At 63.2% G+C, this 15880-nt stretch overlaps 1 protein-coding gene across 3 annotated transcripts in view; it reads right to left on the bottom strand.

Annotated features, from left to right (window-relative positions):
* Positions 1-201: 201 nt before the first annotated feature.
* Positions 202-15880, bottom strand: part of ACSS1 (acyl-CoA synthetase short chain family member 1) — a 33382-nt gene continuing 17703 nt past the window's right edge. For 2 of the 3 annotated variants that reach the window (XM_032461698.1, XM_032461700.1), the window contains 12 exons: positions 13730-13929; positions 11428-11603; positions 10927-11079; positions 9448-9595; positions 9059-9196; positions 4154-4246; positions 3788-3900; positions 3478-3604; positions 2884-3011; positions 2716-2779; positions 2064-2182; positions 202-948 (listed from right to left, as the gene is read on the bottom strand). In XM_032461698.1, the coding sequence (XP_032317589.1) occupies positions 769-948; positions 2064-2182; positions 2716-2779; positions 2884-3011; positions 3478-3604; positions 3788-3900; positions 4154-4246; positions 9059-9196; positions 9448-9595; positions 10927-11079; positions 11428-11603; positions 13730-13929 (1639 nt within the window). In that variant the 3' untranslated portion in view covers positions 202-768. The remainder of the gene's footprint in view (positions 949-2063; positions 2183-2715; positions 2780-2883; positions 3012-3477; positions 3605-3787; positions 3901-4153; positions 4247-9058; positions 9197-9447; positions 9596-10926; positions 11080-11427; positions 11604-13729; positions 13930-15880) is intronic. The other variant, XM_032461699.1, reaches the window with a different exon arrangement.

Below are 15880 nucleotides of genomic sequence, written 5' to 3'. Positions count from 1 at the left end.
TGCGGGTGGAGCCCGCCAGCAGCCTATGAAGAGTGGGCAAGGTTGGGGGTGAGGAGGCCATCCAGACCACAGCTCCCAGAAACCACACGTGACCGGACCCGCTTCCGACCTGAACAGTGCGCCCTTCCCCACAGCTGCTCAGGAGTTAGGTGTCATTGCACTTAAACCCAGAAAGTAGAAACACACCAGAAATGGACGCTGTAGGCTTGAAAGGTCTCAAGACAGCTGTGTTCAGAGGTACAAACATTTACAATTCATATTTCAAATATGCCAAACAGTACCTAAAAGTGCACATTTCCGCACGAGCAGAGGCGAAAAAGTAGCTTTTCGTAACTGTTAGAGTGTACAAGTGAACCACACGCTGCACGTGTGTCTGCACCATTCTTCTAAAATGTAAAAGAATAAGATTTCTCCCTTTCGTTCCTAGAAACACCTGGGGGAAAATGACTGCTTCTCGTTCCCAGTCATCTGAGCAGGCACTTGCACCAGGTGCCCCGCCTTCCCACGCTGTCTGGAGAGGACATGGGGACGAGGTGATAGCGGCTTCCCCCCAGGAAACCCAGGTCAGGGCAAGTGGAAAGAAGCTCCCCACTGCTGAGGGGACCTCGCCAAGGACTCTCCAGGGGAGGGAAGGCGGGGACGTTGGGACTTCACATTAAGGGCGGTGTGGGCTCTGTGCTGGGGGGACACACACGGGGATGGCCAGGAATCTCCCAGCTTGGAGCTGTGTCTGGAGCACAGGTTGGCGCCGGGTCTCGGCAAAGCCCATCATGGGCCAGCCGCCTGCTTGTCTTTGTACTTGTGGTAGGCACTCAGGATCTCTGTGACGACGCTGGGGTCCTCCAGCGTGGTGGTGTCCCCCAGGTCCTGGGCCTTGTCCGTGATGATCTTCCTCAGGAGCCTCCGCATGACTTTCCCAGACCGCGTCTTTGGAAGACGTTTCACTACCTGGCAGGGAAGGTGCAGCGTGAGTGCCAGGCGGCACCCGGACTCCCCCCCCCCCCCCGGCGTCCCTGCGCCTAGAGCTGAGGGGGCCTCTGCTGGGAGTACACCCAGCCCTGGGACCCAGTGGTGAACAGCTGGTGTGCAGCCCACCCCGGAGAACAGCGGGGCCGAGGCCTCTGCTTCTGTCCCCCTCCACCTGGACCTAAAGCTGACATCAACCCAAAGGGCAGGACCAGGCACGGGTCAGGGGTTTCACTGACACCCTCCACCCGGGAGGCCCCCCTCCGGACCGGAGCTGACCTCACCGCTGACACCTGCTTCTCTGCCCCCCTCACGAGGGAGGGCTCGCAGGTGGCAGCAAAGCCAGGCCACACTGTGGCCCCTTGTCTCCTCCCCCAGCTGAGGCCAAAGTGGCTTTTTTCTAATGAGAAGCAAGAGCTGCTTGAGAGGAGAATGTTGTCCTGCTTCATGTTTGAAATTTAGCATTTAACATTTTCTAACAACCACAGCCACCCAACATCAAGGCAATACATTAAAAACCGAGTTTGGGCCCCTAACTGTGAATGAGTCCATTTCACCTCTAGGGGGTTCAGGGGAAACTGGTCACCAGACCGACAGTTTGACCTCATGTGGCACCAAGTGAGGCTGGGCCCTCCTGCCTCAGGCCAGGCTCCTAGCTGAGGAAGGTAGTGGGTCAGTGTTAAAGGAAGGAGTGAAAAGCCAATGGGACTGAAAGCGTGGCCCAGCTCCTCCCCAGAACCAGCCCCAACACAGGCACCCAGTCAGGGCTGGTGGTGTCTCTCCCACAGGAACCAGATCCTGCTCAGAAAGCGGTGGGCGCTGAGCAACTCCATCCCTGTCCCAGGCTTGTTCGTGATGTCCAGTTCTCTGCAGTGACCAGCCTGCTCCCGAAACCAGCCTCATATGCTCAGCTCTCCCCACACAGGTGGCCATGTCTCCATCCCCCAAGGATGCAGGGCCCACCATTCTCACCCACCTCCTGGGAGAGGAGGCAGCTCCTGCCAGTTCTGGGGCGGACGGGAGGAGCCATCGACTCTGGGAAGCCAGGGGGAGGCTTAAAAGCAGCAGTGCTATGGCCCCGAGGCAAGTCCACTCACCAGAATATGATCGGGCACCGCGTACTTGGCAATCTTGGTGGCCACTGCAGACCGGAGCTCGTTCATCACTGCATCTGCGTCACCCGCGTCCTCTTTCAGCACGATGAAGGCAAACGCGGCTGGAAGGAGAGCAAAGGTGTGGGATGCGCTAGACCATGAATAAACCCAAAGCGTGTCCCCAGTGAGGACCCCTTACTCTGGGCCCCCTGCCCATCACTGCAGTGGGAACCACGGGGCAGCCACAGAGCCGCTCCAAGACACACGCCCTCTGCCAACGCGGCGGCTGCAGAGCTGGCCCAGGCGCTGTGACGGAGCGCGGGCGAGGGGACGCGTGACAGAGCAGGGCACCTCATACAGACCATCCCTGATAGGGCCGCCACAGCCCATGGACAGGGAGGAGGCTCCCCGAGCTCAGCTGGGCCGACTGGTGACAGCTGTGTGTGGATGAGCATCCTTAAAGGACAGTGGAGCTGGGGCCTCTCAGAGCCCTGACTTCCTTCTGACTTGCCACGCCTGCTTTTCAGCCACCCACCCGAATTCTCCACTCAGACAGACGGGAACCAGCAGCCAGACATACAAGTCTGTGCCTCGCGGAGGAGCCCTGGTGGGCGTGAGCCCAGGACTAGGGGGTCCTCTCGTGGGGGACACCCACCTTCTCCCTTGATGTCGTGGGGGTAGCCGATGACGGCCGTCTCCGGCACCTCAGGGTGGTCAGCCTGTGCACGGGAGGACGAGACAACAGAGATGAAACCCCGGCTGGGCGCTCGATGACCACCCCACACCTCAGCGCCCAGCTGCCAGGCTGGGGAGCCACACTCACCAGAGCGTCCTCGATCTCGGCCGTCCCCACCCGGTGGCCACTGATATTGATCACGTCGTCCATCCGCCCTGTGATCTGGTAGTAGCCTTCCGGGGTCCGGTAGGCGCCGTCCCCGGTGAAGTAGTAGCCTGCAGCACAGCGGGGGTCTCAGCACCAGCTCCGACCCAGGCCCGCGGGGCTCCCAGCACCCCACGGAAGGACGCGCTCCTGCCCCGCTGGCCTCCTCGCGACCCCACAGAGACCCTTCTCAGATGCCACAGAGCTGGTGCCGATAAAGGGCAGAGGGGCCCAACAGCCGGAGGCGGCCGGCTGCGGGAGCAGGAGGTGCGAGGGGCACAAGCCTCCCTGACAAGTGTGCGCTGAACATCGTCAGTTCCCACAGGGACACGTGGGCACGCACTCCAGCCCGACCGCATGAGCAGCGGGCAGGGACTGGAGCCGTGGCTTGTCCCCAGGGTGGCTCCCACCCCTCTCCTGGGAGCCAACAGCTTGCCCCCTCCCCAGGGCCCTCTCAGAGCTAAGGGAAGTAGGGCGGGTTCACCCACTGCGCTCGGACCTCTGAGCCTGAGTCCAGCAGTGGCGGGAAAGGCTCACCTGGGTAAGCCTTGAAGTAGGCGTCCAGGAATCTCTGGTGGTCTCCGAAGATGGTCCTGGCCATACCTGGCCAGGCCTGGGAGAGGCACAGAGCCCCAGAGACGTCCCCGCCCTCCACGACATTTCCCTACAGACCCGGGAGACACAGGAAGAAGCGACCCTGTCGTCATCTCCTAACTGCCAGCTTGACGCAGGCAAAGGACAAGGGCCCAGGAAGGAGCTGCCCGGGGCCTTCTCCTCCAACCAGAGAAGGGGCAGCGGAGGCTGGGAAGGTGCAGTGGGCTGGGCAGGGCACGAGGAGGGGACTCACCTGCTCATCCATGAGGACGGGGACGATGCCAAAGAAAGGCCTCATGGCCATGGCGGGTATGATCTCTGCCCCCTCCTCCGAGGGCCGTGGGGAGATGCAGATGCCACCCGTCTCTGTGGGGAGGACGCGGGAAAGGCCGCTAGGCCGGGGGCCAGTGACACGTTTACACCAACCTGGCCCTCTGGAGGAGGGGCGACTGCCCGTGTGGGGCAAGGAAACAGCCCCCAGGGACAAAAGGACCTTTGTCTGAGGAGAAACCCAGCCCCGGCACTGGCCCGTCTGCCCAGGAAAAGCCTTCCGTCCCAGGAGCCTTGGTGCCCACGCCGCCTCCCCCGTCCCGCCCCTCCTCCCCGGGGATGTGCTCACCTGTCTGCCACCAGGTGTCCACCACCGTGCACCGTCTGTCCCCCACCACGTCGTACAGCCACTCCCAGGCCTCCTGGTTGATTGGCTCTCCCACTGAAACCACATACGAGAGAGAAGACATTCAGAGATCTCAACAAAGCTGAAACCAAAATGGGCAGATTTTACAAGGAAGACAGCTCTGTAATTACCCTAAAACACACAAAAGGAGACTTGAAAGGGCAGTAAGATTATCACATTTACAGCCATCAAAGAACACGAATTACAACGAGATACTTTCCCCAACAGAGGGGCGAAATCAAGAACATGGAGCAGACACCAGCGCAGTCGCTGTCGGGGCCGATTCGGGGGGCAGTGCTGTTTCTCTCCAGCTGATACAAGGGCTCTGGACAAGGGCTGGTGGCAGAGTCCACGAGCACTAAGCACGTTTGTCTGTTACTGGAAACGGCACACACCCACCACAGGCAGACACGGACGAAGATGTCCCCGTGGGCAAAAGCTAACAACCGTCAGTGGAGAGCAGATGCGAAGTGAATCAGGGCACATTTGTGCAGTGGAAGCCCACACCAGGGAAGAGGGCAGCCACGCTGTGTGGCAGGGCCACCGCCCAAGCGAAGGCAGCACACGAGCCTCAGTCCACGAAGTTCAAGAACCAGGAACTCAGTCCGAGCTGAGCAGGTCACAGGGGCCGCAGAGGGGCACGGCTGGGGCACAGGGAGCCTGGACCAAGAAGGTCCACGGCTGCATCCGGGGTCGTGGTCGTCCTGCACTCACACACACACACACATGCAGCACCAGCTGACGAGCTGGGAAACGGACAAGGGCCCGAACACCCAGGCCCAGGGACTGTGGCCACGTGGGCCACACACTCCCTAGCACCCCTTCAGGATGCAGTCAGAGCCGGCGGGAAACTGCACGTCGTCTGTTAGGTCAGCGTCACAGAGGGGCAGCACAGTGTGACCACAGGCGGAGCTGTGTCTGCCCCTACGGTAGAGGTCAGCCTTCCCGGCCAGCTTCTGATTCTGTGTCTTTTCCCAACAAGAAGGTATCTGTGCATTTGTGAAACTGAAGTTTAAAATTTTTTCAAGAAACAAAACCTTGGGTAAGAGTCTTGAGAGAGCTGGATTCTGCTGACGAGAGAGGCTGCGCAAAGGGGCCGCCCAGAGCCCGCTGAGCTGTGTGGGCTGTGCAGCACTGGGGTCGGCCGGGGCCCACCAGGCTCACTGGGCCTCACGTCCAGGCACTGGAAGTCACTCTGGCTCACACACCGTTTACCAGAGACTCACACTGACGGCAACAGCCTGTTTGTGGCCCGTCAAACCCTCGTCCCACGTCTGCTTTCATCGCTAAAGAGAGGACTGCAGCAGCCAGAAGTAAAGAACGTCTGTTTGAAGATACAGGTGACCGCCGCCCTCCCTGGACCCAGAGCTGGCCTCCGCCGTGAGCAGACTCCCTTCCCCAGCACCTGGCCACGCGGACGTGCCGTGTGCAGGCTCGTCATTTTGGAAACCTTGAAGGAGGTCGCCCTGACTTGTTTGATGTTCTGTGTTCTGATACGGCGTGAAACTGCTGAAAACCAGGCTTCTCCAGAGCAGCTCCTCGGAGCTACAGTGCTCAGTTCGGCTCGAATAAAACTCTCTTCTGTTCTGATTACAGGCTGGTTACTGACTGTTTTTGTTGACAATACCCTGGTCTCAGGAAACACCCCCCCAGGGCTCTGCTGGTGGCGTTAGTTATACAGCAGGAATGCCTCCCAGACCAGCAAAATACACTGAGCCCAGTGAGCCTGTGAGGGCTCCCTGGTGTGGGGGTGTCCCTGGTGAAGGGGGTCCCTGGTGAGAGGGTGTCCCTGGTGAGGGTGGTCCCTGGTGAGGGGGTGACCCTGGTGAAGGAGGTCCCTGGTGAGAGGGTGTCCCTGGTGAGGGTGGTCCCTGGTGAGGGGGTGTCCCTGGTGAGGGGGGTCCCTGGTGAGGGGGTGTCCCTGGTGAGGGGGGTCCCTGGTGAGGGGGTGACCCTGGTGAAGGAGGTCCCTGGTGAGAGGGTGTCCCTGGTGAAGGAGTGTCCCTGGTGAGGGGGTGTCCCTGGTGAGAGGGGGTCCCTGGTGAGAGGGTGTCCCTGGTGAGGGTGGTCCCTGGTGAGGGGGTGTCCCTGGTGAAGGGGGTCCCTGGTGATGGGTGTCCCTGGTGAGAGGGGGTCCCTGGTGAGGGGGTGTCCCTGGTGAGGGGGGTCCCTGGTGAGGGGGTGTCCCTGGTGAGGGGGGTCCCTGGTGAGGGGGTGACCCTGGTGAAGGAGGTCCCTGGTGAGAGGGTGTCCCTGGTGAGGGTGGTCCCTGGTGAGGGGGTGTCCCTGGTGAAGGGGGTCCCTGGTGATGGGTGTCCCTGGTGAAGGAGTGTCCCTGGTGAGGGGGTCCCTGGTGAGAGGGGGTCCCTGATAGAGGGTGTCCCTGGTGAGGGTGGTCCCTGGTGAGGGGTCCCTGGTGAGGGGGGTCCCTGGTGAGGGGTGACCCTGGTGAAGGAGGTCCCTGGTGAAGGGTGTCCCTGGTGAGAGGGGGTCCCTGGTGAAGGAGTGTCCCTGGTGAGGGGGTCCCTGGTGAGGGGGTCCCTGGTGATGGGTGTCCCTGGTGAAGGAGTGTCCCTGGTGAGGGTGTCCCTGGTGAGGGGGTGTCCCTGGTGAGGGGGGTCCCTGGTGAGGGGGTGACCCTGGTGAAGGAGGTCCCTGGTGAGAGGGTGTCCCTGGTGAGGGGGGTCCCTGGTGAGGGGGGTCCCTGGTGATGGGTGTCCCTGGTGAAGGAGTGTCCCTGGTGAGGGGGGTCCCTGGTGAAGGAGTGTCCCTGGTGAGGGGGGTCCCTGGTGGAGGGTGGTCCCTGGTGAGGGAGTCCCTGGTGACGGGGGTCCCTGGTGAGGGGGGGTCCCTGGTGAGGGGGTGACCCTGGTGAAGGAGGTCCCTGGTGAGAGGGTGTCCCTGGTGAAGGAGTGTCCCTGGTGAGGGGGTGTCCCTGGTGGAGAGGGGGTCCCTGGTGAGAGGGTGTCCCTGGTGAGGGTGGGTCCCTGGTGAGGGGTGTCCCTGGTGAAGGGGGGTCCTGGTGATGGGTGGTCCCTGGTGAGAGGGGGTCCCTGGTGAGGGGGTGTCCCTGGTGAGGGGGGTCCCTGGTGAGGGGGTGTCCCTGGTGAGGGGGGTCCCTGGTGAGGGGGTGTCCCTGGTGAGGGGGGTCCCTGGTGAGGGGGTGACCCTGGTGAAGGAGGTCCTGGTGAGAGGGTGTCCCTGGTGAGGGTGGTCCCTGGTGAGGGGGTGTCCCTGGTGAAGGGGGTCCCTGGTGATGGGTGTCCCTGGTGAAGGAGTGTCCCTGGTGAGGGGGTGTCCCTGGTGAGAGGGGGTCCCTGGTGAGAGGGTGTCCCTGGTGAGGGTGGTCCCTGGTGAGGGGGTGTCCCTGGTGAGGGGGGTCCCTGGTGAGGGGGTGACCCTGGTGAAGGAGGTCCCTGGTGAGAGGGTGTCCCTGGTGAGAGGGGGTCCCTGGTGAAGGAGTGTCCCTGGTGAGGGGGGTCCCTGGTGAGGGGGGTCCCTGGTGATGGGTGTCCCTGGTGAAGGAGTGTCCCTGGTGAGGGTGGTCCCTGGTGAGGGGGTGTCCCTGGTGAGGGGGGTCCCTGGTGAGGGGGTGACCCTGGTGAAGGAGGTCCCTGGTGAGAGGGTGTCCCTGGTGAGGGGGGTCCCTGGTGAGGGGGGTCCCTGGTGATGGGTGTCCCTGGTGAAGGAGTGTCCCTGGTGAGGGGGGTCCCTGGTGAAGGAGTGTCCCTGGTGAGGGGGGTCCCTGGTGAGGGGGTGTCCCTGGTGAGGGGAGTCCCTGGTGACGGGGGTCCCTGGTGAGGGGGGTCCCTGGTGAAGGAGTGTCCCTGGTGAGGGGGTGTCCCTGGTGAGGGGGGTCCCTGGTGAGGGGAGTCCCTGGTGACGGGGGTCCCTGGTGAGGGGGGTCCCTGGTGAGTGGGGTGTCCCTGGTGAGGGGAGTCCCTGGTGACGGGGGTCCCTGGTGACGGGTGTCCCTGGTGAAGGAGCGTCCCTGGTGAGGGGGGTCCCTGGTGAGAGGGGGTCCCTGGTGAGAGGGGGTCCCTGGTGAAGGAGTGTCCCTGGTGAGGGGAGTCCCTGGTGAGGGGGGTCCCTGGTGATGGGGGTCCCTGGTGAGGGGGGTCCCTGGTGATGGGTGTCCCTGGTGAGGGGGGTCCCTGGTGAGGGGGGTCCCTGGTGCACACTGAGTGCTGCCTGGTCCAAGAAAGTGGCTCTGGCGGTCATGGCCCTCACAGGGTGAGGACCACAGGCCCCACCCCTAGTGAGGGAGAGGCGCTCCCCCTCCACCTTCTCCCACGGGTCTCAGAGATTCCCCCTTGTCATCTCAGTCCTGGTTCTTTGGCAACAAAGCCCCTGGGGGAGCCCAGGCCTGGCGCCTTCCACCTTCTGGGACCAGCTCAACTCAAGGTGGCCCTTCTCACCTTTCCTGTCTGCTTCCATGTGACTTGGCGGCACCCATCAGGATTGCAGGGGGGAGAACCTTCCATCTCACAACTCCCTCCCTCCCTGGAAACCCCTACAGCGCAAGCAGCACTGAGGGCAGGATGACGCTAAGACACAGTGCGGGGAACAGCAGGGGCGGCCTGGCCGGTGAAGGCCCCAGCAGCCCCGGGGAACGGGCTCAGCCTGACCTCCCCGCGCTGGTGAGATTTCCTAAGAAAGATGGAGCACAAACACGTCCCAGTGCTAAGCCCAACACTAGAGGCTGCAGGCTCCAGGGAGGAGCCCCCAGGCAGGACACCAGCCTCCTCGTGGCCGCGGCCCGGTGCCCAGCGACCTTCTGTGACGAGGCCATCCTGAAGCCCCCGCCGGCTCTGAGGGCGCGCACAGCCCTCCCGGCCGGCCGCTCACCTGAGCCCAGGGTCCGCAGGGACGAGCGGTCGTGCTGCTTCACCCAGGAGTCCCCGTACTTGAGCAGCAGCCGGACGGCCGTGGGGGCGCCGTAGAACTGAGTGATCTTCAGCCTCTGCACTGTCTCCCAGTACCGACCTGAGGACGCCGGGGTGCCTGGTCAGCCTGAGAGTCCGCAGCGCAGCTCCCAGCCAGGGCCGGCCCACGGGGATGGGGCGCCGTGTCGCAAGACCGACTCCACACCCACTACAGGCGGGCGGGAGCCCCACGCAGCGCAGTTGCTCCCCGCACACCCTGGCCCTGCACGCTGACCCGTGTGCTGACCCTTGGGACACAGTGGGGACTCACGCCAAAGGGGTGATCCCCCCTCCTCCCTCTTGCGTCCTCACCGGGGTCAGGGTAGACTGGGGTGCTCTCAAAAAGGACGCTGGTGGCTCCATTGCAGAGAGGCCCGTACACCACATAGCTGTGTCCTGTGATCCAGCCTATGTCGGCCACACAGCCGAAGATGTCGCCTGGCCGGTAGTCAAACACCAGCTGCAGGAACAGGAGGAGAGGCAGTCAGGGGCCTGTCAGCCCCTTCCCTCACGTCACAGAATGTTCTGGAGCTCCAGGGCACAGCCACTCCCACAGCCACCAAGAGCAAGACGGGGAACAGCAGTCCCAGCAGGGAGAAGACGGAGTCCCGGTGCATAGCCCAGCTCTCGCGGACGCCAGCACCAGGAAGCCAGGCCCGGCAGGCACCCTGCGGTAGCCCCGGCACGAAGCCCAGCTGTCTGCTGAGATCGCCTAGCCCTGGTCCTGGGAACTAATAATAATTCACGAAGCCGCACGTTTGATTGGGGGGCTTTCCATGTCTGTGTTCCATTTTGCAAGACATTTTCCAATCTTTGGGTAAGTGGCCAGTCTCCAGCTGCCACAGATGAATGCTGAGGTTCTCCAAGAATTTCCGCACAGCACAACGGTGTCTCGAATCGGCCAGGGCCTTGTGGAGCCACGACCTGAGGGGGAGCAGGCGCCTTCCAGGGACGACAGCACTGGCACTGCAGCAGTGACGCAGGGCGCCCAGTGTGCAAGCGGGCCGCCTCTGCCTCCCTGGCACGTCCTCATCCACATCCACACCAAGCCTGGCTGACCCAGGCCAGTGACTTTGCTGGGACCATGGATGCTCCACGTCCAAGCCCTGCTTGGCTGGGCCTGCGCTTCCCAGTCACCCGTCCAGTCCGCTCCCCCGGCCGCTGGCACCAGCACGGGCTGACTTCTGCCTTTTGCCAGAGAAAGTCTGGTCCAGGAGCAGCGTCTTAAGACCCATTCCCACCTGGGGAGTGTCAGCTACTCCCCAAGGCCACCAAGGGTGCACAGTCAACGAGATACCCACCCCAACCCGCGTTTAAGTGAGTGCTGATTCTCAACTGCATTTGCTGGAGTGAAACCACGCTAGCTCGTTTGCTTTGTAATTCTGACAGGGTGGCCTCCTGTAACAGTCTCCATGCACTAAGCCTGTCTCCTCATACAAGCAAATCGGTTTTTAAGTTTTCCTTTCCAAACGGAGCCCCAGTGAGCAGAGCCTAGATGCCCTGAAGTGGCAGACGGCGTTTTAACGTGAACAGGAATGCGCTGGTCCCTGCGCCACACCTGTCGCGTGCAAGGGGCCCAGCCCCGCAGAGCAGGCGTGAGGCCCCACAGGAGACGCAGGGCTGGGGCCCAGGCCCTGACAGCAAGGACAGAGGCGCTGCCCCGCTCCCCGACCCCTGCGCCCACCCCTCCCCTGCGCCGGCGCCTTGTGACCACACAAGGAGCAGCCGCTCGCGGGAACTGCCCCCCAGCCACTCCCCTCGGCCCGCAGCCCCACGGGGCGCCGGCCGTACCCGGTGCGTCAGGGCGGCGTACAGCAGGTAGCCCGCCTGCGTGTGCACAAGGCCCTTGGGCTTCCCGGTGCTCCCCGAGGTGTACAGCAGGAAGAGTATGTCCTCGCTGCCCATGCTCTCCGGGGCGCACACAGGCTCCTCCTTGGCCATTGCCTGCAAGGAGAAGACACAGACGGCCCAGTCCAGGGCAGTGACCTCGCCGCCCTCACCAGGAACACCTCTTCCCACTGGCTGCAGGGCTCAGCAGACCCGGGGCGGACTTCACCTTCTCCAGCCTGCCCAGGTTCCATTCCAAATCAGACTGAGCCGAGCATTTCTGTCACATTAAGTGTTTCTCTAGGATTGTGGGCTCCCAGCATGGAGGGAAGCCCATGAGATACCACAGGGGAGCCCTGGGCACCTCTGCGGGACCCAGACCGAGAGCCACGATGACAAGACCCAGACCCCATGAACCCAAGAACCACCTCCTCCCTTCGCGCTGTACAAGTGTGCTAAACCCACCTGCTCGAGGGGTATGTCCAGATCCCCCATGTACACCTTGCGGTCCGTCCTGTGGGCCACCATCACGTGCTGGACGCTCGGGCAGTGCTTCACGGCCTCATCCACGATCCTCTTCAGCTCCAGCACGCGCCCGCCCCGCAGTGCCTGGTTGACTGTGATGACCACCTTGCACTTGGCTGTCAACAAACGCGGGTGTGGCTGGCAGCTTCCTCCCCAACTGACTCTCAGGCCCCAGCCGACAGCCACACACTCCAGGCCCAAGGGTGGATGGAGAAAGTCCACCTCCAGCAAAAGAGGCAACAGGAACAAGTGAGGGTTCTGCCTGCCCCGCAACCTTCATGCCCGGTGCACAGCTGCCAGCCTTTTCCCAGCTCTGGGAGGTGCAACTGGAGAGAAGCCACTGGAAGTGCAAGGCTTCCAGAATTCCACTCCCTCCAGCCTGCCCCAGGCCCTCCCAGGTGAGGGGCCAGCCAGACCACCGTCCAGCACGCCCCAACCAGGGACCACCGGGAGGGCTCAGGGCTGAGATGGGCAGCTGGACAACTGGCCCCTAAGGAAGAGCCTGGAACACTTGTCCGGCTGCCGTGCTGCCGCCCACAGCAGCCCTCAGGACCTGCACCAAGCTCTGCACCGAGGGCTGATTCGGAGCCCCGGGCGGGCAAGCTGGGGAACCACCTGCCCCAGCAGCCCTCACCGGACTCCCACCCCTCCGGGTCATCCTCACGCAGGGGCCCCATCTCCTCCCAGAGCTTCCCCGCAGGTCCGAGCCCTGGGCACCCGCTGCAGACGCTGGCCTGGCTGATTCCCCGCCCGGCCTCACTCCCCACAGCCCACAGCCTCCGCAGGACCCCCTCCCATGGGGACCGCCTGCACCTGAACTCTCGCCTCGGGGCCGCTGCCAGAGGAGACCCCACCTGAGCCACCCTCTCCCCCAGCTTCCCGTCTGACACGTGCTTTCTGGAGACACTACTCACAGCCTCTTCCCGCCCAGGGCCCTGTGGGCGCACAGCCCTGCGGGCTGCCTGAGAACCCGCCAGCACAGGCCTTCGCCTGGGTGGAAGAGCTACTCCAACCACCCGGCCGCCAAGGGCAGTGTCCTCAGCCCCGCGAGCCAGGCCCCGGCTGCACACGCTCCGTGCTCCTCAGACCTTGGCCGTCGGTCACCCTGGGGAAACCAGGTCAGGTGGACAGAGCCTGCCCACAACTCTCCAGGCCTACATCCCGGAGCTGCGACTGTCCAGGGAAACGCCTTGTCCGGGAGGAAGGGGACGGCCCAGCAGATAGAAAGGGACCCCTCTCCAGGGGATGAGAGACAAGGCTCAGGACACCCTGGAGAAGCAGCGGCCCTGCCCATCCTGGGGCTGGAGCTCCAGCCTCCGAGGCACAGGCCTCACCCGGTGCCCACCTGTCTGCGGCCTCCCTGCCCAAGTGTGCCCCTCGGGCGGGAACCTGGGGCCCAACACGCCCAGGGCTCGGGGGTGCGGGGGAGCAGGGCTCTCTCAGGCCCCAGAGGGACTAAGTTAAAATTAAAGGAATGGCCCCTGCACATTGCTTAGAATGACGCCTAGCACGTGGTGGGCGCTACAGAGGGAGAGGGAGTGAGAGGGAAGGGAGTGGCAGCACCCCCTGGAGAAGAGGGGAGACGCTGACAGGGAGCAGAAAGCCCCAGTCTGCTCTGAAGAGGGTGCTCGGCTGGGGGCTGAGAACTCTGCCCTGAGCTCGGGCGGTCGCCCGAAGGCAGGTCTCCTGTGAAACACGAAGAACTCCCCAAAGCCCCCAGAACTCGGCCCCCTCCGTGGGGAGCCAGCTCAGAGAACTCTCTAGAATCTCAAGGAGCAGGGGTCAGGCTGCAAGATCTGAAGCCACCGCTCAGCACTCAGCACTCCGACACCAGGAGGAGCCAGCACGGGTCTGCACACCTGTCCCGGAGGTGGTCCGCCCCTCACTCCTCAGCACAGAAGCCTTCCTGCGGGTGACCTGGGGGGCCTCCCTGCACCTGCCCAGCCTCGGCGCCCCCTGCCCCGCAGCACACAGCCCCCTCCAGGCCCCCGCACATCTGTGCTCCCCCCGCCCCTCCGGAACCTACTCCCTCCCCTCCACCTGGGGCCTTCCAGCCTTCTTCACCTAGCCAAGTCCCACCCACTCAGATGGAAGCTCACATGGCACAGGCTCACTCAGCCAGTCTATCCCCGGCGGTGTCTGTCGTGTGTACATGTGACTGTGAGTAGAGTCTGTGCCACTCGAAGCCCCTCAAGGCCGGGGGGCCCAGGTTTCCCCCGCAATCCCAAAGCCTGCTGCTCACCGTCATTGATCCTGCCCGTCAGAGACACTGCACTGAAGCCAGCAAAGACCACGCTGTGGACGGCTCCGATCCGAGCGCAGGCCAGCATCGCAGCCACGCTCAGCGGGGAGGCAGGCATGTAGATGGCCACGCGGTCCCCTCGGCAGACTCCATGCCTCTTGAGTGTGTTGGCCAGGCGGCACGTGGTCTCCAGCAGTTCCCTGGGCACAAGGAAGGGGGGTCAGTCGGGCCCGAGGAGGGCCAGAGCACAGGGCAGTTTGGGTGGAAGAATTCTGCAAACCGCAGCCCAGGCCCGCCAGCCTGGAGGGGAACAGCCACTCCAGCACCTGCTGCATGGAAGCCTCTTTCCAGAAAGCAGGCTGCCACCCACACAGACTCACAGCCACACTGCCAACGGAAACCAAGGGTCCTGCGTCCAGTGAGAGCAGGGCTCCTGCCCTAGGCTCTGGACACACCTGCCCTCAGAGGCCACTGGCCTCAGTGAGGCCCAGTCTTCTGGGTAAGCGCAGGTCTTGCAGGACAGGGGACCCCAACTCTGCGGAGCCGCAGTGGTTTGGGGAGCAGGGCCGGGGTGGTGGGAGGCCTGTGTTCTCCACCAGCGCCGAAAGTGCGGGGGGCCTGAGACAACCCGGCCCTCGCCTCTCGTGCCCTCGAGGCCCCTGCCTCCACACCCGGGCTGATCACGAGGCTCGGCCCGCCAGCCTGAGCGCAGTGTCCTCCTGAACAAGCTGGCTGGATTGGGAGGCAGTGACCCACCTCAGCCCACTCGGAGAGGGTGACAGTCAGCTCTGGAAACCAGGGACCTGGAGCAGAACCAGAAGTGGCAGAAAGCTGCCGAAGGGCAGAACACTAAGTTCAGCTCCATCCTCACGTGGTCAGGTTCAGCCCAGCTTGGCACATGATCAGCCACTTCCCATTTTCGCTGCGTGTTTTTTACTGTATTTGTTATTTAACAGAAAGAGCTGGCAACAAGGGCAGAGTGAGGCTGCCCCATCTGCGTGGATCCTCCCGCTGGCCAAGCCCACAGAAAGGGAAGGGGCAGCCGGGCAAGGGCCTCCAGGAAACAGAGCTGGGACTGGAGCTGGGGGCATGGAGCTGGGGACGTGGAGCTGAGGGCGTGGAGCTGGGACTGGAGCCCAAGGCATGGAGCTGGGGCCGTGGAGCTGGGGGCATGGAGCTGGGAGCTGGAGCAGAGGGTGGAGGAGACAAGACCAGAGCAGACCACTGGTGTGTCAGCAGGACCCGAGGGGCCTTACCTGACAGACCCCCTGCTTTCCCTCCCCTCTGAAGCACCAGGTAACAGGGTCTGATGCTGAAAGCCCACCAAGTGGAAGAAGTAAATTCCTTGATGACCATGAGCACATAGTCCCCAGACCCAGGAAGCCTGGGCTGGACACTGTTGACCTGCGACACCGCCCTGTTAGCTCACATCAGCCAGTCAGAGAACAGCGCACGAGGGGCCACAAGCCCTGGTCTCCCCTCCCTCGTGTGGCCTTTAAAGATGCTTTGCTGAAACCCCTCATGGAGTCTGGACAGGCTGCCCTGGACTCCTCGTCTGGAGCCTGCGATGGACGCTGCACTCTCCTTCCTCACAGCCCCGCACCAGCAGGCTGGCTTCACTGCGCACTCGGGTGGCAAGCAGACCCGAGTTTGGCTCAGTGACGGGGCGCAGCCTGGGCTCCGCGCAGACTCCTGCCTGGGAGGAACCTCGCCGCTCCAGCGGGACCCCATCTTTCTCCTTATGGCTTTCAGGAGGACCAAGGTGCCGCTCACTGGTGCCCCGTCCGGCGCCCACTCGGGGCCCCAGCAGACGTCCAGTAGGGGGTCATCTTCACCATCAGATGTCTTTGTTTGAAATTACTTTCTAAAATTACTAAAATCGGCTGGCTCACTTTGGTGGATTCCTAAGATGTTAAACGTTCGGTTCCAGGCGCCATGGGGGTGAACAGGGCATCAGACAAAAGAAACGAGAGGGAAAGGGTCCCCCTGTGGCACAGCTCCCCAGAGTGAAGGCACAGCGGAGTGCGAAGGGTACGTCTCACCTCAGCTTGGTGCTGAGTTGCTGAGGGCAGCAGGGGAGCTTCCTGGAAAGGCTGGCTGTGGGGGCTGGGGGGAAGGGGCAAGGCTGCAAAGGGAAAAGGGTTCCCTTCA

This window comes from Camelus ferus, chromosome 19, assembly GCF_009834535.1.
Source record: "Camelus ferus isolate YT-003-E chromosome 19, BCGSAC_Cfer_1.0, whole genome shotgun sequence".
In the NCBI taxonomy this organism is placed as follows: Eukaryota; Metazoa; Chordata; class Mammalia; order Artiodactyla; family Camelidae; genus Camelus; species Camelus ferus.
Note: the sequence above shows the minus strand (reverse complement) of the source record. Positions and strands in the feature narration are given on the sequence as shown.